This window comes from Neomonachus schauinslandi, chromosome 9 (assembly GCF_002201575.2).
Source record: "Neomonachus schauinslandi chromosome 9, ASM220157v2, whole genome shotgun sequence".
Lineage (NCBI taxonomy): Eukaryota > Metazoa > Chordata > Mammalia > Carnivora > Phocidae > Neomonachus > Neomonachus schauinslandi.
Genome location: NC_058411.1, coordinates 140910698 through 140934628, shown reverse-complemented (window position 1 = coordinate 140934628; position 23931 = coordinate 140910698). Strand labels below are relative to the sequence as shown.

Genomic DNA, 23931 nt, shown 5'->3' with positions numbered 1-23931 from the left:
CTGGAAAACTGTATGGAGGTTCCTCAAAAAGTTGAAAATAGAGCTACCATATGATCCAGCAATTGCACTAGTGGGTATTTACCCCAAAGATACAAAAGTAGGGATCCGAAAGGGTACGTGCACCCCGATGTTTATAGCAGCAATGTCCACAATAGCCAAACTGTGGAAAGAGCCAAGATGTCCATCGACAGATGAATGGATAAAGAAGAGGTGGTATATATATACAATGGAATATTATGCAGCCATCAAAAGGAATGAGATCTTGCCATTTGCAACGACGTGGATGGAACTGGAGGGTATTATGCTGAGCAAAATAAGTCAAACAGAGAAAGGCATGTATCATATGACCTCACTGATATGAAGAATTCTTAATCTCAGGAAACAAACTGATGATATGATACTGGGGTGGGAGGGATGGGGTGACTGGGTGATAGACACTGGGGAGGGTATGTGCTCTGGTAAGCGCTGTGAGCTGTGCAAGACTGTTGAATCTCATATCTGTACCTCTGAAACAAATAATGCAATATATGTTAAGAAAAAAAAAAAGAAGATAGCAGGAGGGGAAGAATGAAGGGGGGGAATCGGAGGGGGAGACGAATCATGAGAGATGATGGACTCTGAGAAACAAACTGAGGGTTCTAGAGGGGAGGCGGGTGGGGGGATGGGTTAGCCTGGTGGTGGGTACTGAGGAGGGCACATTCTGCATGGAGCACTGGGTGTTATGCACAAACAATGAATCATGGAACACTTCATCTAAAACTAATGATGTAATGTATGGGGATTAACATAACCATAAAAAAATAAAATAAAAGTAAACTTAAAAAAAAAATAAAAAAATAACAGTCCCCCAAAATTTTAAAAATAAGGGGAAGGAAGGCCATTACAAGGCAATTCATCAAAGAAGAAAAATGAATGGCCAAATAAACAGAGAAAGAAATGTTTCAGTATCATTAGTTACAAACACAGGAAATGTGTTTATTAACAATGAACACCTGTTAGTTGTCTTCCAGACTGGTGAAATTTTTTTAAAATGATAATATACAGGGCTGGCTAAATTTGAGAAAAGAAGCACTTTGAAGATCTTCTCCCGGTTACAAAGTAAACTGTACCAGCCTTTCTCAAGGATGATATAGATCGTAGGCCCACAAAACACACCAGCAATGCATGGCAGCTGCTGAGCCCGAAGTTTATGGTAACCAAATAACCAGAGCTGCTCCTAGGCAGGCGTCCGCGTACGCGGGAGTACGCACAGCACAGTCGGCAGAGTTGTGTGCCCGACCGTCTCGGACGTGATCTCTGTGTGGTAAATGAATGCTTCTTTCATCCTTCTGTATTTTCCTAATTGCTACGATAAACACACGTTAGCTTGGGAATAAAGAGGAGAAGTATTACTGACAAAACGTGATCTGGGATGCCTACTTTAGGACAGGTCCCATCACCAGGATGGAGAAATGGGAAGATTTCCCGAAGGTGTACCTTGTGGAGATGACATCAGGAAGGACAGAAGTCTGTCCCAGTCACTCTAAGCTCACAACGTAGGACTGTGTTCTGTTGACACGCGTGTGCGTACGCTCACAGGAAGATACTCACATGTGAAGCTATTGTATGATTCAAGCTTAAAAATGTAAAATTATTCAAGTACAGAAGTAAAGTGTCAGTCATTAAAAACTGAATCTATGATCCAACAGCACAGTAACAGTTCATGCTTGAATTGAGGGCCTTTCGTTTTTCTCCAAAAACTAGCCACGGTTGTCCAGTGGAACTCAGAATCCACTGGATGCACCGACCGCCCAACCCCACCCCCGACTACCACCAACCTACCTTTCTTTCAAGTCATCCAGGCATCGCTGAAGGTGGACCTCCCCCGCCGTGACTAAAACGTGCTCTCCCGTTTCTTGAATTAAAATCTGGACACAGGGGTCAGCCTGGTTTAAGAGCTTCATTCCTTTGACGAGCTGAGGCATTTCACCTAGGTTAACAAGATGAAGGCTGATTCAGTGCAACGTAAGGACTAATAATCAAACCGCAAGGTGATGCCCGTGGCCACCGAAGGGAAAAGCAAAATGAAATAAACTCTTAAAATAACTCTTCCAAATAATGCAGCCATGTGAGGAAAATTGTCTCCTGCGAATTTATTAGTACAGATAGCTAACAGGAGACCCTCAGAAGCTTACCGTCAGGACGCCCGAAGCTGGTCTATACGACTTCGTCAAACACACAGCAAATACAAACTACGACCATCTATGTGTGAATCCACCTGAATTTTATACAAACATACATATTCTATACCTATAAATGTAACAGAACTCTCCCCCAAAGAAGAGTTAGACTCAACAAAGAGACAAATAATGACAACAAAAAACCAGTTCACATGGTATTCAAGCCAAAGCCACATGCTTAAAGCAATCATTACAAGCCTGCTTGAGAGAACCGTGCGTTTTTGGAGAAAGCTGCCCTCCGGCTGGGGCCACTGTGCCCACTGAGCTCTGGGCACCTTCCACACTCCATCTGCCCGCGCTTCGGGCACATGGCTGTTTTCCTCACAGTCCACAGGATTCTGGCCCACGTCTCGGGCTTAACTGCTTTTCTACGCCTTCCCGTGTACTCAGCAGCTACTGTCCATTCAAGCAGAGCAAGTCTCTCCTTGTTGCTTCAGCAGCGACCCTGGCCTCGGAGGGATTTCTGTGCCGTCTGGTTTCACCTCTACACTTGAAGGAAGGGTTCCCTCAACGCGTGGTTTTCAACATGCCACACAGCAAAGCCACCGGACCTCTCTGCCGTCAGGGGTTCTCAATACGTCTGTTCCAGATCCATTTATTTATCCGTATCTACTTGGCTGATGATAACTAACACTTCACATTAGCTAGCAACGTGCCACACAGGTCCTTCACATGGAGGAACTCTAATTATGTGGCCGGGATGAGTGCTGTTCCTGTCCCACAGACGAGCAGCAGGTACGGGGAGGCAGGGCCCGAGCTCAGGGCGCTGCTGGCTCTGGAGCGCAGGGTGGGGCTCAGCACCCACACAGCTCAGGCAGCCACGAGCCACACGTGGGACACACGGCACCGGAGGACCCCACCGCGCGTGCGGCGGCCACAGGCAGCCTCGTGTGCTCCTTTTCAGCATACTATGGTCTTCCTTTGCCTCATTAAGTGGACTTACGGATATTACCTAGCGTTAACTAACTTAACCTTCACAGAATATGAAGCATGGCTGAAAAGCATTCCTGCAAAAAAAACCACTGATAACACGAATAACACAAAGCACAAAGGGAACGATAAAAAAAATAAGTGAAAAGCTTTTGCCAGCTCCCCATTTGCCAAATTACCAAGTCTTTAAAAAAAAAAAGGCATATACACTTAAATCTACCTCCTCATGGTAAAGGTGACAGTTTAACAGTAAGCCAAGAAAAAACTTTCTCAAAACAAAACTTGGACTACGGAGACAACATTTTGAAATCAGATGTTTGAAAATATTTATTTATAATGATAGTCATTTTGTTGGCAGAAACAACGTCTATTTAACCTCTTATTAAATCTGGAAGCTGATTTTCCTAACCTGCTTAAAAATCTACCAAATGATCTGATAAAGATAAAAAATCAACATCTTTTAATAATATAAGAAAAACTGAGATCATGACAAATACTTACCATCGGGATTTCAAGGAAACCTTTGTATATCAACCGCTAACTGGATTTTAAAACAGACCCTGGGGCGCCTGGGCGGCTCAGTCGTTAAGCGTCTGCCTTCGGCTCAGGTCATGATCCCAGGGTCCTGGGATCAAGTCCCACATCGGGCTCCCTGCTCGGCAGGAAGCCTGCTTCTCGCTCTCCCACTCCCCCTGCTTGTGTTCCTGCTCTCGCTATCTCTCTCTCTGTCAAATAAATAAATGGAATCTTTAAAAAAAAATAAATAAAACGGACCCTGTGATCTAGCAAAGGCAGCCCATGAAGTACACAGCGCGTCCGCCCAGTGGCTCTCAGGGGCAGGAGCACTGGGAAGTCTGGGTCCAAGAGGGTGGCCACCCCAGCGGTCAGCATCCATGGCAGACACAGCATCCACGGAGAGAGGGGCTCCGCCCCACAGTAAGGAGGGGCGCGAGGGACCAGGGCAGAGTAAAGTCACAGTACCTGCCCCCTGAGGCCTCACAGGAGTGAGCACAGCGTTAGAAGTAGTCCCAGGCCTTCTCGATGTGCACTGAGATGGGCCTTGTAGCAACAGCAAGAAGACAGAACAGTGCGTATAAAATTCAGACACAGACATGTGGGCACATGGCCTGCGGTAATACAGGCAAGAACACGCACGGCAAGTCCAGCAAAAGCAATGTATGTGGTGGGAGGAGGGGCAACGCTCTTTTTAAGATTACGAAGAGAACTGGGTGCTCCTTCTCCATCAGTTTAGTTTATTTTTTACAAAGTTCAGAACAACCTAATGAAACAGACATGAGGAAAACTCTGGCATCCAGATGGATCATCCTAAGTCATTCTATTGTTGCACCGCCTCATTTAAGGAGGGGGAATCACCCTTACTGAGCGTCTGCTACGGGATGGGGGGGGCCGGGCACCAGGTCCCTGTCCGCCTGCCGCCACACCACAGGGAAGTCGCTTCGGCTGCCCGTTAGGGCCAGCAGCACCCAGCCGCCAGAGTTCAAAGATTATAAATGTCTACGAAAACATCACGGTCTGAATGAGCAATCATTTCCTTACTCTGTTTTAAACGTTCAGATCTAAATGGACTAGAGAAGAACGGAGTCCTACTAGAAAGGCCTAAGAATGAGCTACGGTTGCCAGACTCAAATGCCACAACTCCAATTAAACTTCCTTGTCCTGTACGTACACGGGCTGGAGCAGCTGACAACGGCCAGAGCCATGCCGGCAGTGGAAGGGAAGAGCAAACCAGGAGGGCCCAGAGAGGAAGCCGGCATTAGAGAGAACAGGGTAAATCCATGCAGCCACCCCGCACTGTGGTCCACAACGGCAGCCCCGAAAGGACGCTCAGCTCCGGGGCCCAACGAAGATGGCTGCTCACCAGGACTGAGCCCACAGGTCACAGATGCGGTCCTCCGAGTGTCTGCTCTAGGACCCCAGGGAGCCTCAATGCTAAGGCCATCTGGTGGAACATGAGGCCGAGACAAGCTTTCGGAAGGCCCCGGCTCTGGGGCGAGGAGGGATATGCGCGTGCAAGGGCAACGGGGCTGACCTCCATCTTGGCAGAGAACTACCACCTGACAGCGTTTGTCCCCTGGGTCCCTGGAAGCACAGTCTGGAGATTGTTCACTGACCTACCAGCGAGCACCAGGAATACGGGTTAGCGAAGTCACGGGGAGCTAAATACAAGAGTTACTGAGGACTGGTCAGGCAAACGGTGTAGACCAAAGACGAAGCACTGGTTATTACATGGCCTGCCATGTGCGGGTGGGGCAGGAAGTGCTTTCTAAACAGGCCAGAAACGCTCTGTGTCCAGATAATCTACAACGCTACAGGGAAGAGCATATGACAGATTCTGGAGCAAGAAGCATGGGCTAAGATTCTAAAACAAGTACATAAAACATGAGCTTTGCTGAGGCACCACCCATGCCAGGGGTTGTGGGGCTGCACAGATGCCCTTGTCTCTGCCCTAAAGAAGGATCCAGGTTCCCCAGGGAGAAGGTGCCTAGTGTACCATGTTCCTAAGGCAGAGGTCAGACTGCCTTTGGTGAGTGGGTGGTACGCAGGGACCCATGGCAGGAAGATCCCTCCTATTACACATGAATGAAATGAAATTAGATGTTTGAAAATATTTATTTATAATGAAGTCATTTTGTGACTGAGGGAAACCTACAGCACACTGAATGAAAACCCACAGCACACTGTTGAAGCAAATAGTGAGGAACCAAGTATGAAATGCACACATTTACAAGGTGTCATGAACATCACAGGCTTTTAAAAACAAAGTTGTCTTACTTGGGTGCTTCGGTTCAACAGCAACCCTCACAATAGGGGTAGCCTCGAAGCTGAGCGGTATAAACGGCGGGCAAGATGGCACGCTACACAGAGTCGCTGACTTGAGCACGAAGTCTTGAAGGCCCCCTATGCCTGCAGAAAGGAAAAGATCTGTGCGGTCAATAAAGGGTGATCAGTTCAGAACTGACATTAGAAAAATAAGACCATCAACACAGCATATGGGTCAGGGAGGAGACACACTTAAAAACGTGGCAAGGAACGAGGCCGACCAGCACACCTGGATGCTATTTAATTGCTGTTAAAAAGACAAGAATTCTGTGGGCTACTGTTTTCCAGATGCACAAATCACATGGTTACATCAAACTGGGCTAACACATCCCTAACTTTGATCACAGAAGTGATCGTGTCCAGATACATATGTCTGAAAATACGAATTATTTCTAATTGTAGCTTAGTTTTTAAAATACATTAAGTTGATGAAGATGAATCTCTACAGAAATAATCTCTTTTCCCAAATACTTGCAAAGGGGTCAAGGGCATTTAGAGACTTCAAGTTTGAGGCTGCTACAGAGCACCCAACCCAAGTCACCCTTCATACCACCCCAATTTTAGAAGAGGACATCGGCCCCCTTCCCACCCCCTCCCACCGTCCTCCCCACTTCAGGCTCCCGGAGATGGCTGCCTAAGACCCTCCAGGAGGGCATCGGTCTTTCAGCAGATGGGAGCACAGGAGAGCTAAAGAGGTGCGCTGAGCCTCACATCCACAGTAAGAGCAGACATCATTCTAGAAGAAATCGAGTTACACACACAAGGCCATTTTTGTGCTTCTGGGCTAAGGTAAAGATTGGGGAGAGCATGGAAGGGCAGGCCACCCGCCCAAGGGGAAGGGGGCACAGGGGACAGGGGCGGGGACATTCGATCAGCATTCCAGATCTCCATTTTGAGCTCAGAAACAACAAAGGAAAGGAGCTGCTGTCTTTGGTTGACACCCTGATCTGAAGGGACAGGGGTGATGGACGCCACACAACCCAACGTTCAGTCTGTGAGGGGAACTGAAACAGAAGCTTTCGGCACACAAACTCAGGAGGCAGTGGCGAGGCCTCTTGGTGGACTGCACAGTGTGGACAGACCTCCGTCATCCCCTGCTGAACACCTCCAGAATTCACCACCTGATGCCTTAAGGGAGAGCTCCAAGCACAAGGAAATCTTCCTTCCATCACGCGGACACCAGTCTTCACCCCATGGCTACACATGCCCAGTCTGGCTCCCCAGAGGACCTCACAAGACATGCCTCCACATTTACCGACCACCCTCGGGATTTTGAAGGCATCTGTCAGATCCTCTGAAGCCTTTTCTGACTCACACTAAACATCATTAGCTCAACATGATTTCTAGACCTTTCTTGTGCAGGGGACCCTCCCCAGACTGAGGCTTCCAAGGTACTAAATTTAGTCCCTGTACATCTGTGTATTTATCTGGTCAAGGTGTAACTTTCTTCTCTTTCCTTTTTTTAAAATTAATTTCATTTTATTTATTTATTTGTCAGAGAAAGAGAGAGACAGAGAAAGAGCACAAGCAGGGGCAAAGGGCGAAGCAGACTCCCCACTGAGCAAGGAGCCCGATGCAGGACTCGATCCCAGGACCCTGGGATCATGACCTGAGCCGAAGGCAGACGCTTAACTGAATGAGCCACCCAGGCGTCCCAAGGTGTAACTTTCTTATCACCGTGCCTCTTGGCCCAGCACCCAGACAGGTCTACACCGGCCCCAGCTTCTTGCTACCTCCCCCCACTAGTTAAACGACGATGGAACAGATCTGGGTCTGCCCCAGTTCCCACCAAGTCTACTGCGAGTAACATCATCTCCCCTGAGGCCAGACCCTGCATTCCCACTGACCAGCGCACATGTCCTTGCTGTACACACGGCACGTGGTTTTACTAGAACGAGAGAGGCCAGTCTTTCCTCTGTATCACCAGGGATGCGGACTGCAGATGGCCAGCATATTATGAACGCTGTCTGTCTGGACGTCTGGGCTGCACTCTGCTCCTCAAATTACCAAATCTATTCTTGCTACTTAGATATGTCCAGATTTAAGAACATGACTATAATTTCCCCAAAAACAGAAAAGAGAAAAGTCAATACCACAGTATTCCTAGTCAAGATTAAGGATTTATAGAAAAAGCAATGTTCCAAAGATAGTAAAAAAAATCCACCACCTGTATTATGTGTCACCATTTTTACTTATTTTAAAATACAATCTTAAAATTTAGGAAAGGGACCATTAAGGTTATTTGGGCGAATCACAAAAAAAAAAAAAAAAAAAAAAGATTTAAAAATCACTTTGAGAATTTCTTGAAATACTACCAAATAATTATTGAGTGTACAGCCTGATATTTATGCAAAAACACAGTTTAAAAGAAGCTTTTTGTTTTCAAATGACATCAAGTACAATTTTGAAAAAATAAAAGTATACCCAGAATCACACCATCCTAAGACTGTCAGTTTTCATTTTGATGTATTTCCCTCTTGCCCTGCCCCCACAGGCACACATAATTTACCATTCTAATGTCCATACAATTTTTTTATCCTTTCTCTTTTACTTCTGTTGTTCTGGTCACAGTGATAGCAATTACGTAGAAACACTTTCTTCACAGAAAGGACATCTGCTAAGGCATTTTTCAACTGGGGCTGAGGGGGGTAAAGGACATGTTCCCTCAAGAGAATCATTTCAGAATTTCTGGGACAGAAGAAGTAACAGTTCAGGGAAAAAAAAAATCAGAAATTAGCATGCCATCGATTTGGCTGAAGGACTAAAGAGAGGACAAGCTTTTTTTTTTTTGTAATGTTTATCACAAAAAAGGCATATGATCTAAATACAAGAGAGAGGGAGAAAACAGGCTGAGGAAGCAGGAACATGGGGTAACACCCAGAAAGCTAGCTTGTTTCTATACGAACATCGGTTAAGTATCGTCTGGTTGAAGAGAAATGATCCAGGTCCTCTCTGGTCCTAACTCTTCCCCCTACAAGTGCACTTATATATGTGAGCATGGGACTCTGGCTCCCAGGCTGGGGTGACAGGTAACCACACAAGAAAGCGCTGAGCCCCCGCATCGTGTCCGCAGGCCCTCGCCAGGCCAGTCCACCACCCCCTTCAAAGTCTTCTTCCTCAAAGAGCAGCATCGTACAAGCACTGTCAGGACCCAATTTTTTCCCAGGCTCTCTCTAACTCCCTTTAGAAAGTATTCCAGAAACAGTATCAAGGAGCATCTTTTACGATCTGAGACTGGAAATACGGAGGCCGAGAGATGGATGGGCCCTTTGCTGACAATGTTCTTCTGCTCTGAGAAACTCCCCACATGCACAGGCTGAATGAGTCTAGGACGAGGTCACCCAGGTGGGCAGGAAGATGGTGAAACTGTCAGAGTTCTAACACTGCTTCCTACGGACCGAATCCACCGACCATCTGCACAGAGAACAGCAATACTATCTTCAGGGAAGTCTGGATGCTGAAGTGCACTTTCAATGCTGGTATAAAAATGGTACTGGAAATAAAAAAAAGAAAAAACACTTTGTGGGAAAACATGTTAATGTTCTAGCTAGAATACGGTCTCCTAACTTCCACGGTCTCATTTCAAGCCAACTTTAACATTACTGCTCAAGAACCATCAACTTGTTCCTCTTCATCTGTTTACTCCACCTGAGTTAACAGCTTCCTTTAAATCACCGAAGTAAGTGCAAGTTACACACCAAGGATGCCTACAGAGCCTCAGGCCTGTGAGAACAGTGAACATGACCTCAGAAGGGACACGAGGATTCAGACCCTTGAACCACAGACCCGCCGAGCCCTGAACAACACGTGGTTTTAACCCTGTGCAGTTAAAAATCCGTGTGGGACTCTGACTTCCCCCCAGACTTAACTACTCACAGCCTGCTGTTGACCAGAAGCCTTACTGATAACATAAATAGCTGATTAGCACATATTTTGTGTGTTATATATATTCTACACTGAATTCTTACAAAAGAGTGCGCCAGAGAAAAGATCATTAAGAAAATCATAAAAGAAAATATATTTACAGTACTGTACTTCATTTACTGAAAAAAAAATCCACATATAAGTGGACCCACACAGTTCAAACACGTGTCATTCAAGGATCAACTGGATTAAAAAAAAAAAAAAATTTTTTTTTTTTTAAGTACAGGTTTCCAGGGTGGTGCGAATCTAGAGAACCACTGGTTTTGGAAGACCACCTTCTAATCTAGGTCCTTCTGTCTCTGGATGCCAAAGAAGCCCATATCCTCTGCCTAAAGTTTCATGCCGTTATTCTGTATCTTTCAGCGAAACTCAGATTCCTCCCCCTTTGACTCAACTACAGAGATGGTATCACACAGGATCCATGCACTTTATAACTTGTCACGGAGGTAGGTAGGCAGGTAGGTACATGAATATAAAATATGATCAAAGGCCTTTTCCAGGCCTCCTTGGCTAATGTAATAAATAGCTCCAAAATGGACCAATATTGCTTAGCTAAGGTTTTCAGAGGATTGGTCAAGTTTCCCCAGTACGCTAAGCAAGTCTATTAAATCAACTGCCCTTTAGCTTCTTGGTGTTACGAGAGGCCCCTGGGAAAAATCTTACAACAGTGACATCACCGGTCAGAATTTCTTCTTCTCGTAGGGACAGATGGAGCTGATAACCAGTTAATAATAGTTCTTTGGCAAGTTACATCAAGACCGGGGGGCGTTATTCTCAGAAGAGAGACTACGGTAAGGAGAAAAAGGAATACCTGAGGAATCAAAAATACCTTTTTTAGAGATGTGGAGGCTTGCTGTCTTTGTCTATATTAGAGAACAGTAGAAGCTGCCCTGCAGTGTCCTGCACCAGGGAGAAGTAATAACTGGGTGTCACAATGGAGTCTCAGTTTATGCCCCAAGAAACAATCCTGAGGGAGCCAGACCACCTCCACTCCTGCAGGAACAGACTGACGCCATAGGGCCTGGCTCCCACCCCAGGGAATGACATGGGCAGGGAGGTCTAGGATTAAAGTAATGGAAGAAGGGGTGCCTGGTGACTCAGTCAGTTGGGCGTCTGCCTTCGGCTCAGGTCATGATCTCAGGGTCCTGGGATCGAGCCCCACATCGGGATCCCTGCTCAGCGGGGAACCTGTTTCTCCCTCTCCCCCCACCCCACTCGTGTTTTCTCTGTCTCTAATAAATGAATAAAATCTTCAAAAAAAAAAAAAAACAGTGGAAGAAATTCCATCTCAGGCCCGGAAGTGGAACAGATCACTACATGCTGCCTGATAGCCTATCTCTGAGCAAATAAAAAGGATCAGTTAAAAAAAAAAAAGCCCTTAAGTTATCTCTTGGTGTGTCAAACCGGGACAAAAAGGATCTCCAGAGGCTAGCCTAGGGGAAAGGAGGCAGCACGTAATTAATGTATTACAAAATAATGTTTCCTACTGGAGCAGAAACCAACGCGAAGGGCTGAAGAGAAGGGGACGGTGGGGAGAGGGAATCCCAGCCCGGGCCCCAGCGTGTTCCGGGAGCCGGCAGCGTGCAGGGGGCCCGCAGCACAGAGGGACAACAACAATGGCAGTGCAGACAGGAGGCTGCCGGGGACACACACAGGGCGTTAGGGGACTCGAGCGCCACGTCACGCCTGGAATTTCCATGGAGGGCGGATGCAGGCGAACTAGACCCGAAGCGGAGCCGGCAGCCTTGGCAGTGACTCTGGAGCCGGGAAGAAGAGACGAGGCTAAGATCCAGATTTCAGATCCGGATTTCAGACGTGGACAGCTAAGCAGAGGATTACCTGTTCAAAGCGTTTCTCTACCCTTCTTTCAGGTTCCTAAGTGTCCCCGTCATTGTATACATTTGTATATTCTTTATGGGATAAACATTGTGATTCATCATATTTTTCCCTCCAGACTATAGTTTCTCTTTTCATTTTGTGTCTATTTTTTCTCTCTAGTACCTTTTCTGAGCCTTTTTTATTTGGGATCTAAGCTTAGAGGGCACGTTCTGCATGGAGCACTGGGTGTTATGCACAAACAATGAATCATGGAACACTACATCAAAAACTAATGATGTAATGTATGGGGATTAATGTAACAATAAAAAAATAAAAATAATAATCGAGTACTGAGAAAAAAAAAGCTTATAAAGTTGTGCTTTCAAAAAACTAATGAATATTCAACTTTCTGTACTTTTTTTGATGATTTTGTTTTAAGGGCAGGGGCACAAATGCACTTCGTGAGGTTTTTTCAATGAACACGTGAACATGAGGACAGTTCTGTGTGTGTGTGTGGTGGGAGGTGACTCTAGCGTGGGGGACACGGCATCACTGGGGGCCCAGGGAGGGACCGGTCACCACCCGCAGAGGCCTTGCGGGCAAGCAGGACTGCACCCCATTTTCAGCCCACTATTTCCACTTCTCGGGGACCCTGCATGGTGTTTATGGTAGTTGTTTTATTAATAAAGTTGGTGACCAATTCGGGGTTTTTTTTGGTATATGGTATGAACTGCTTACTTAATTTTTTATATATACTATTAACTGGTTAACTGTAAAGAAGGTTATAATAACTTCCTTTGAGGCATAAAATTCATATATTCACAGATCCACGTATGAGCTTTGTATCCTGGCCCACTGACCTACATTTATATTTTACATAGTAATACAGTTTTATGGGATGCTCCTCTGAGATACGTTTCAACTCAAATGATTTAAGTAAAGCACAAAGCACAAAATGCCTAATACCGTTTAAAACAACACTGGAAATGTTTTCAGGTTAAAAGAAAGAAAAGAGATACGACTTTACACAACCAGGAAGTTATAACCAGATTTCTTTTTATGTTTAAACTCGAAATATTTCCAATTAAAGGCAGGAGGCGGAGTCACACATCTGGATGAAATGGCAACTTCGTCACAGGCGCACAACAGATCCTGGTTGAAATGATCCAGGGAAGAAAACGGAGGACAACGTGGATGCACATGAAGCCAGAGAAGAGTGCCCCAAGCTCTGCGCTGCGGGCCACATTGAAGACAAATAAGCAAGGGTCCGTTCCTAACTCCTTTCTTGGGAAAGTAACACAACGGAAGGAAAACCAATGTACAGACAGTGTAGCAATGGCGGTGTGTCTGATTACACGGCCGAGAAAACGCGCACAGAGCCCAGAACCATGTATGTGGGAACCCGGATGTGACCGAGGGGCGGCCCTGGGGGAAGGAGGGACCACTGGGAGAACATCACTGAGAAATTAGCTAATGATATGGAAACGATAATATGCACACCTCTACCATGCAGCATGTAGAATAATAAATTCCACAGGGATCGAAGACCTGAGTGAAACATAAAAACTGAAAGCACGAATCACAAGATGACACACTAAAGACTGGTAACTATTACTGTATTATATACAGTAATAAAATATATGTAAATAAAAATAAAAATGCCCCAAATTAAAAGTTACAAAATATTTTCAATGTTTAAAAGACAAAGGATTAGTAAGCATAATATATAAAGAACTGTAGAAATCAATGAGAAAGACAACCCACTAGCAATACAGGTGAAGAACATCAGCAGTTCCAAGAGGTGACTGAAAGAAAAGGAAGCCCCGATCAGTCAGAAATCATATAAAAAAGAATCTTAATCTAAATAATAACAAGGTAAATGCAAATTAAGGCAAAGAGATGGTATTTCACACCAGTACAAGTGGTGTAAGTCCGAAGAGAACACGGGTTTGGTAAAGAGGTGCAGAACAAGTAGGTCTTCTGCACTGGAGACAGAAATGATGGTCACGACCTCTCGGGAGAACAAGTGTGGACATTCAGCAAAGTACGCCTGGACCGTGCAACTCGCCAGTCTGGCTTCCAGTTGTATACCTCCCACAGTGCTGGCAACAGGCAAAGCGGTGCGCCCGCAGCATCCCACAAGCAGTGATACGACTCTAGGGGGACACATTTAGGTGATCAGGTCTCTCCTGGGGGCACTTCTGGCTGGGGTCTACTGCTGGCATTCAGAGGGCAGGGCCAGGGCCCAGGGGTCTTGCAATGTGTGCAAACGTCCCCCTTAAGGAATTCCCCAGGTCGCACAGCTTCTGAGTGTTCTGCTGGACAAACCTGTTTCTAATGACCTGAGCTTAAATCTAACTCCCTTTTAATTACGAAGTACTTTCTTCACAATTTAATGTACATTGAGTTTTCAGGACTTCTGTTCTGAAAATGAGCTGTTTTCCGTGTTATCGACAGCCACTCGCGGCCTCTGAGTCATCAGTACCATATATCTGCATCAAGCCGCACCTGCTCCCGGTGATTGCGAATTGCTGACTTGATGATGCCATCGGTAGGGTAAGCTGGAGCATTTGCATGCTGCAATGTACTAAATTTCACTGCAGATCATTTCTCTTTTATTTATCCTATCACAGCAAAGGTAACTGTATTGATGTTTTTGAAATTAGGTAAGCAGGTAGATTATTTTATCTTTGAATTTCATTTCTAGGTGGATGCTCATTACATTATATGCTTTTTTTATGATCATAAAAAAATTTTTTAACCAGATGATTAAAAAAAAAAAAAAAAAAACCAGCCTTCAGATGTTTCTGTGCCTTGAATGCTTGCATTGTTTCACCATACAGCAATGAACCCTGCGATTACCCTGCATATGTGTTACATCTGCATTAGTCAGTTTATGTCCTAGACACTGAAACTATGCTCTCACCCCTGGACCGCCGACTTGGATTTCCCTGGTGCCTGGTATCCGCTGAGGGAGTTTTGGATTCCTATCTGATGGGGAGCTGGAATGCTTCTTGAGGTTAATCAAGGTTCTGAGAGTGAGCCGTCTGAATAGCCTTGGACTGAAAGCCCTGTTCCCTCTTAGTTCCGCGAAGACCCTAATCTCCAGACCCCCTCACAGGCCATCCTGGCATTAGATGTGGGTCTGTGTCACCTGACCCCACCACTGTGTCCTCTACCATTCACGATGATCATTTTTCCAATAGTTAATATTTTCTTCAAAGCCAATTTAGTAATTACAGAATTTAGAGGGTCCTACAGTACCTTATAACCTCATATATCATGATTTATTTAAGAGTAGAGAGCAAAACAGTTGGTGAAGGAATATTTCATATAATTCCTGTGCGTTTTGATTTATGTCAACAAATATCTGTTGACCACTTAGGTTTACAGGTCTGTGCTGGCCACCATGGAGGAGATGGAAACGAAGACCAAGACCCCGCATTCGGTTTTCTCGCATTTTGTTACTGTAAGTGCCCCTAGAGCATTCTGAAAGCTCAGTCACACTATTGCTGATAGTTTATTCAGTCCCTGAGCCTTGGAGTTTGAGATGTCTGAGACCACTGCCAAGTGTCCATGTCCTGATGAAGCACGGTTACTACGGCTCAGGTACAAGTCATTGATACCAGAAGAAAGGTAATTCCTAAGAAGAAAAGAAACAATACTAGAACGTTAACTAGATTTTAAGCAAACATAGGTCATCCTAATGCAAGCCAGTTACTTTTGCCAGTTCATGCAGCTTTCAAAGCATTGTTCCTGGGGACGGATCACTTCATGGATGAATGAAAGAAGAATATATCACTTTAAATATTAGTGAATTTTTATCACTAATTTTTAGAGTGGCTACACTCAGTAGCGAGTCTACCCTCTGGCTCCTGACACTGCGGTTCGTTCAGAGGTTGGTCCTTTTAGAGTCCCACTGGTAGGTGCTCAGAATGGCTTTGAAAACTATTCTTTGGTTTTTGATCTGTTTCATTTTTGGGGTAAACAAAACAATTCTTAGCAAACATCACACACTTGTCTACTGCTACCTTTATCTATTTATGAAAAACATCCAATACATTACCCAAAGAATTTCCGAGAAAACCACTACATTATAGTAGTAGTGGGCTCTAATTTTATAATAAATGAAAGCAGCTGGTAGCACTGATATGCTATCAAGTCCCCTAATAAAGGACCAAAGAATCGGTACTAGAGGCTGCACTGATGGGAGACTCAGCTTAAAAAGAAGTGAAAGCACGTAAAGACGGGGCCCCAAACTGATACATCCATTCTCATTTGCTGCCCTTTTCTAAAATGACAGGTCAATAAAATCTCTACAGGGTAGCAGTTTTCATCACTATAAGTAAGAACATTCTAAACGTCTAGCAATATGCTAAACACACTGCATCTGGCAATAAAATACCATACTACAAATCGAATTCTGAAGACTACTTAGACACAGATAAAACAGAATATAAAATTCTATGCAGAAAAGATAATATGAATAGAAGAGAAATATAACTAAAAATGAAAATTGTAACAGTATCAGCGTTGAAATTATGAATGATTATTTTAAAATAAAAAACACTGTAGTTTTACCATGAAAAGTTATTAGACACAAGCTATAAGAACTTTGGAAGTGGTTTTTTTGTTTGTTTTCTTAAGAGCTGTCATTACCAGAATCAAATGAACATAAACCATATAAACTGATTTACAGCAGAGGACACTGCTGCGCCATGAGGATCTGGTAATGACGCTAGTCACTGGAAGAAACAATCCATCTGATTCCCACCTCACACCATCTTACAACCAATTTCAGATGGGTCACAAGTCTCAATCTCATAAACAGAACGAAAAAGCTTATAGAAGAATAACACAGAACTTCTTATGACTTTGGAGCAAGTGGATTTCTGAAACAGGACACAAAAAGCAGTAATCATAAAAAAAACTGGTAAGTATTACACTATATTAAAATTTAAAACTGTGGTTCACCAAAAGACACTGTTAGAGAGCAGAAGGTAACTCCCCAAGTAGGAAAAAATATTTCCAATAAATATAGCCAGCCAGGGACTTTGATGCAGAATATATAAAGAATGCACACAAATCAATACAAAAGAAGGCAGAGAACCTTAAAAAAAGTGGACAAACACTTAACAGGCATTTCATAAGTGGGCAAAAATCAATGGTCAATAAGTAAATGAAAAGGAATTTAAATTCACAAGTCATCAGGGAAACCAATATAAGACACTACTCCACACACACACCAGAATGGCTCAGCGAGAAACAAAACAGTCGTTGGCAAAGGTATGGGGCAACTGGAATCTCCAGCGAGCTTCACTAAGTTTGTACGTACACCCACCCGACAACATGGCAACTTCCTTTCCAACAGAGGTGTGTTCAAATATTCAGGAAAAGACACACAGGGAATATCCAAAGCAACGATATTCCTAACAGCCACACCCTGGAACTAAACTCGACACCCGCCAACAGAAGAGGGATAGATACTGGTCACAGTCAACAGCAACGAGAATGGACACGGGTGACTCTCACCGCCAGCATGCCCGGCACTCGAGGACGTTCTCTACGATCTGGCTTCACGAGGCTTAACAACAGGTTAAAATGAATCTATGCTGCAAGAAGCCAGGACGGCGCCACGCTTGGGGGAGGGGGTAGCAGGGGCAGTAACTGGAAGGGCGCTGGGCTTCTGGGATGCTGGTTATGTTCCATTTCTAAATCTGGATACTAGTAACACTGCCACATGTGCAGTTTACGATCATCTATCAAGCCGTGGCTCAAGATTTGCACACTTTTCTCTATGCCTATGATGCATCCATAAAGACTTACTTTAAACTGTTATTTGACACAAATTACAGGCTACTCCAGGTGCTTCTGAGTCTTTTGCAGATGCCATAACTCAACTGATAAAGATAAACCATTTCAGAGCCTTCACAAAGGAACTGGCAGCCGGGAGAAAGAACGCATGGCTTGTTGCCTTGTCCCTCTCTTCCCACCACATTGTCCAATAACAAATGAAATGTGTCTTCCGGTGCAATGTCCTTATGCGGATTCTTCTGAACACTGTCTGTCCTTGAGCAAATCACTTCCTTATTCCAATCAAAGCAGCCAGCCCCCTCCTGGCTGCGGGCATCTGTCTACCCTCTGGCTCCTGACACTGCGGTTCGTTCAGAGGTTGGTCCTTTTAGATTCCCACTGGTAGATGCTCAGAATGGCTTTGAAAACTATTCTTTGGTTTTTGGTCTGTTTCATTTTTGGGGTAAACAAAACAAAACAATTCTTAGCAAACATCACACACTTGTCTACTGCTACCTTTATCTACTTATAAAAAACATCCAATACATTACCCAAAGAATTTCCGAGCATCTCCTTCCGCTCCACCAGCTACCAGTGTGGTAATGGCCACCATTAGGGTAAGATGATCTCACTTACATCACAGGAAGCATTTCTTTGGCTCCAAGAGAAACAGAAAAAGTCATTTCCAGTTGATTATTTCCGTCATAGGGTCCACGGTGGCCTTGTGTATGGGGGTCTCTGGACAAAGACCTCAGCAATACCACTGTGAGGTAAGACTATCACTTCTAACTGACCCCAAATAGGAGACCCATAAAAAGGGATGTCAGGAGAACCTCCTTTCGTCTACCAGAGCCCCTGGTGTGTTTTCTCAATCAGCCACAAATGTCTTTCCAATTTATGAACGGGCCCTGACCCTACTGAAACCTGTTACAAACCAGAAAATTCGACCGCAGCATGGAAATTCTGGAGCATCTGTGAAGAAGCCTTCCTGGGACGGACTTATGCAAACCATTCTCAGGCCTTCCTGCCCATGAGCGGGGTCAGATTAGTCATAACCAGATCCCACTGGCAGGTTTTGTTCCATTCATAAATGGTTCACTCTACAGAAACTCAACACCCGACTTTGTCCTGAATTTAACGGACTTTGATAGAACGATCTCCAGGTGACCAAAAGATTCGAGTTAATTTGCATTTCTGCATGTTGCATTCAAGTCCAGGAAAACAATTTTTAAAGCCTCTGAATCATTTCAGATATAGTTTGTGACTATTCTTGACCACGGGAAGGAAATGACATATTGCTTTATGTCAGCTTTTTGATGCCCATCCAGATCTAGCATCCTCCCTGACAGCATAGAAAGTCACAAGGAATCACGTAACATGCAGCCATAGAAGCAGAAGGACCTCGGCAGCCTATGTGCTTCCAAACAACTTGCTGCAGTGTGGAGCCTCAGCCACAGCATCCCGAGGACGGGGGGCTTACAGCAGCCCGCGTCGCTGCCAAGGAGCAGGACTTCTAACTTGTATGAGCGCGTGTAGGAGTCCACGGCTTCATCGTGAACATCCAGCTCGTCACACACACACACAGACACACACACACACGGATGTTCCATCGCCTCCTCATTTCGGGCTCTCCCTGGCTTCTTGTGTTGTATTCAGATCACATTCCTTTTTTTTTTTTAATTTTTTTATTCTTATGTTAATCTCCATACATTACATCATTAGTTTTAGATGTAGTGTTCCATGATTCATTGTTTGTGCATAACACCCAGTGCTCCATGCAGAATGTGCCCTCCTCAATACCCACCACCAGGCTAACCCATTCTCCCACCCCCCTCCCCTCTAGAACCCTCAGTTTGTTTTTCAGAGTCCATCGTCTCTCATGGTTCGTCTACCCCTCCGATTTCCCCCCCTTCATTCTTCCCCTCCTGCTACCTTCTTCTTCTTTTTTTTTTTCTTAACATATTGCATTATTTGTTTCAGAGATACAGATCTGAGATTCAACAGTCTTGCACAATTCACAGCGCTTACCAGAGCACATACCCTCCCCAGTGTCTATCACCCAGTCACCCCATCCCTCCCACCCCACCCCCCACTCCAGCAACCCTCAGTTTGTTTCCTGCGATTAAGAATTCCTCACATCAGTGAGATCATATGATACATGTCTTTCTCTGTTTGACTTATTTCGCTCAACATAATACCCTCCAGTTCCATCCACGTTGTTGCAAATGGCAAGATCTCATTCCTTTCGATGGCTGCATAATATTCCATTGTATGTATATACCACCTCTTCTTTATCCATTCATCTGTCGATGGACATCTTGGCTCTTTCCACAGTTTGGCTATTGTGGACATTGCTGCTATAAACATCGGGGTGCACGTACCCCTTTGGATCCCTACTTTTGTATCTTTGGGGTAAATACCCAGTAGTGCAATTTCTGGTCAGATCACATTCCTTCTTAGCAACACCACTGCTTCTACTTTTCCCTTCTGGAATAACACTAGCCTTTCCATACCGGAGAGCTAGTTACAGCATCCTCCCCAGTACCTCTGTCTTGATCACCCCTCCCGGAAACGTCCAATTCCCTCCATTTCTGGGCCCATTTCTGGGCGGCTGTTTGTGTGAACAGGTGTTCGGCTTGTGCTGAGCCCGGGTCCACCGGGAGCGAAGGGTCTGAGATGGCTTCTCTCCCATGAAGCACAGGCAGCTCACAAGGGAGCAGCTTCCCGCAAGGGTCACCCGTGTCCGAAGGATTATTCTGTCAGGAAAGGCAAGGACCGAGTCCATCCAACGGTGGCAGAAGAGGATGGCAAGCCCCCTGGAAGGCCTATTGTGCGGGTATGAAGGACAAGGAGCCAAGACGTGGTGCGAAGTCAGGCTTAACGAACAGAGCAGTCAGCCAGCGAAGGCCGGGCAGGCACACACGCGGGAGGGGGCCGGGCACCCACCCCTGCGTCCGCGCTGCAGTCCCAGGGACCAGGGCAGTTGCAAAGGGCAGGGGCCGCAAAGGCACCAGGGAGGTCTGCGGGTGGAAAGGGTCAGCCGGCGGGAGAGAGGGCCCGGTGCGGCCACGCAAGCCCACGTCAGGTTGGCGGGGGAAGCCGGAGCACCAAGTCCCGGGAATCTTACTGGAGAGGCTCAATTCGACGTGAGGAGTGAAAAGGACCCATTCCTCACATGCGGGGAGAAAGAAAGGCTGATAACCACATTTTGTAATGATTTTGCCCCTAACATAAACTTTTTCTTTAGTAACGCCAAGCACTGCCTATGCCTGGGTGTGCGCCCGCTTCCTGGGGCACAGGGGGTGAAGATCGATTTGGCAGCGAGGCTTGTTGCTCTGCAGCGCTCACTGGTCATTCGGCAAGTTCGTGTCCCCGCGCTGCAGGGGTCATGCGACCCCTGAGGGCACCCTGCCCCGTGTGCAGTCACCGGCCCTGGTCCCTGCTCTCCCGAGCCGGCCGCGCCGACCCCCCGGACGGCAGCAGAGACCAGCCGAGGAGGGCAGGTCTGACGAGGCACCTGCCCTCCCTAAATCTGATAGAAGGAGCTGGAAGAAATGCAATCCCAACAAAGGTTCTAAGGATGGTCCAGGAAAATTTATTCTGTGGCTCTGAGGCACTGAATTTCTAGCCATTTTAAATATTATCACTGGGTTTACAATAGGCCCTGTGTTCGCTGTTTGTGAACAGGGTCAGTTGGCAGCTGGTTACATTTCTGAGGGAGCGACTGAAGCCAACGTTAAAACAAAACCAAGCACAGGATTCCCTAAAAAGTACAAAGCACCGGGAAGCCTGCCCAGAAGAATAATGTCAGGTTATCTTATGAGCCCAAGAGCAGAATACTCGACCGGTATGTACTATTAATGAAGGGCTCACCTTTCAGGGCGGCTAGAGCCGGCCGTGCCCTCCTCCCCCGGGGCCTGGCTTACTTGCTGTGCGGCTGTAGCACTCCAGCACCACAGAGGTGAGGAGAGACAGGAAGCAGGCCAGAGCAGAGGCCAAGAAAAGTGACTCAGTCTTCTGGCTGTCAGGAGAATCAGCGGTGAATAATTATTTTTAATCCAGAGATTTGGCCTCTGATGTTGTTAGGGAAGTCATCCTTACAAACGTCTACCCTGGGAAGGCCGGCTGCTAGACCGCCACGCAGAAGGTCTGCAGCGGAGACCTACACACGGGATTCTGAGCAGCCAGTGTAACTCCCGGTACCCACGGGAGCAGAAGCTCGAAGAAGGTTCACACCACGGCTGGTGATACACACTCACACCAACCTCACGGAGCGGTGCAAAGCATGAATCAGTTTCAGAAAAGTTACCGAACAATGGGAAAGACAACACGCTGCCATCAGGTTGGCTCGGGAACCCCTACAGCTCATCCTCCCGAGGGGGAGGGGTTAATTACCCCAGTGAGCCTCTCCTGAGAAGGAACCATCCTCCCACTGCTCCAAAGGCACACTTGGTGTTCAATCAGGGTGCAGCTAGACCCCCGCAGGGCAGACCCGATCAGAAACGAAGCCCACGTTCCGATGTGGGGTGGGCAGTACCTGGCCAGGCCATGGCCCGCACACCCTCCCCCAACGTCGCCTCCAGCCCTGCAAGTCCATCCTGTGGTTTTGGGAATCCCACCCCCCCACCCAGCCGTTTGGGAAAAATGGAAGCTAAGTAGATTGTAAGGAAGAGAACGAATATTCTTAACTCCCTAATTCCTCAGAGGTTGACAGATACAGGATTTTTGGACAAAATGAGGTGATACCATCTATTGCCAGAATATGTGTATCATGAAAACAAGGATATGTGAGGGTCTTCTCAGGTGAGGACTCTGGGTGGAGACCAGTTAGAGCGGGCTGGAGAAGCCCACTGCCGGAGGAGAACGAGTTACAGTGGGCTGGAGAACAAGTCCACTGCCAGAGAACGAGTTAGAGCGGGCTGGAGAAGCCCACTGCTGGAGGAGAACGAGTTTTAGCAGACTGGAGAAGTCCACTGCCAGACGAGACCGAGTTAGAGCGGGCTGGGGGAGAAGTCCACTGCTGGGCGAGAACGAGTTAGAGCAGGCTGGGGGAGAAGTCCACTGCCAGATGAGACCGAGTTAGAGCGGGCTGGGGGAGAAGTCCACTGCCGGACGAGAACGAGTTAGAGCGGGCTGGAGGAGAAGCCCACTGCTGGAGGAGAACGAGTTTTAGCGGACTGGAGAAGTCCACTGCCAGACGAGAACGAGTTAGAGCGGGCTGGGGGAGAAGTCCACTGCCGGGCGAGAAAGAGTTAGAGCGGGCTGGAGGAAAAGCCCACTGCTGGAGGAGAACGAGTTTTAGCGGACTGGAGAAGTCCACTGCCAGACGAGAACGAGTTAGAGCGGGCTGGGGGAGAAGTCCACTGCCAGGCGAGAACGAGTTAGAGCGGGCTGGGGGAGAAGTCCACTGCCAGACGAGAACGAGTTAGAGCGGGCTGGGGGAGAAGCCCACTGCCAGAAGAGACCGAGTTAGAGCGGGCTGGGGGAGAAGTCCACTGCCGGGCGAGACCGAGTTAGAGCGGGCTGGAGGAGAAGCCCACTGCTGGAGGAGAACGAGTTTTAGCGAACTGGAGAAGTCCACTGCCAGACGAGAACGAGTTAGAGTGAGCTGGGGGAGAAGCCCACTGCCAGACGAGACCGAGTTAGAGCAGGCTGGGGGAGAAGTCACTGCCGGGCGAGAACGAGTTAGAGCGGGCTGGGGGAGAAGCCCACTGCCGGGCGAGACCGAGTTAGAGCGGGCTGGGGGAGAAGCCCACTGCCAGACGAGACCGAGTTAGAGCGGGCTGGGGGAGAAGTCCACTGCCGGACGAGAACGAGTTAGAGCGGGCTGGAGAAGCCCACTGCTGGAGGAGAACGAGTTTTAGCGGACTGGAGAAGTCCACTGCCGGACGAGAACGAGTTAGAGCGGGCTGGGGGAGAAGCCCACTGCCAGACGAGACCGAGTGAGAGCGGGCTGGGGGAGAAGTCCACTGCTGGGCGAGAACGAGTTAGAGCAGGCTGGGGGAGAAGTCCACTGCCGGGCGACCGAGTTAGAGCAGGCTGGGGGAGAAGTCCACTGCCAGACGAGAACGAGTTAGAGCAGGCTGGGGGAGAAGCCCACTGCCAGACGAGAACGAGTTAGAGCAGGCTGGGGGAGAAGCCCACTGCCAGACGAGACCGTTAGAGTGGGCTGGGGGAGAAGTCCACTGCCGGACGAGAACGAGTTAGAGCGGGCTGGAGGAGAAGCCCACTGCTGGAGGAGAACGAGTTTTAGTGGACTGGAGAAGTCCACTGCCAGATGAGAACGAGTTAGAGCGGGCTGGGGGAGAAGCCCACTGCCAGACGAGACCGAGTTAGAGCGGGCTGGGGGAGAAGTCCACTGCTGGGCGAGAACGAGTTAGAGCGGGCTGGGGGAGAAGTCCACTGC

The 23931-nt window shown here is 47.0% G+C and overlaps 1 protein-coding gene across 1 annotated transcript in view; it reads right to left on the bottom strand.

Moving 5' to 3' along the window:
- The window catches only part of EFL1 (elongation factor like GTPase 1), a 145415-nt gene that overhangs the window by 32959 nt on the left and 88525 nt on the right, over positions 1–23931 (bottom strand). Inside the window, 2 exon segments of the mRNA XM_044917993.1 lie at positions 1822–1969; positions 5943–6074. Coding sequence (XP_044773928.1) covers positions 1822–1969; positions 5943–6074 — 280 coding nt within the window.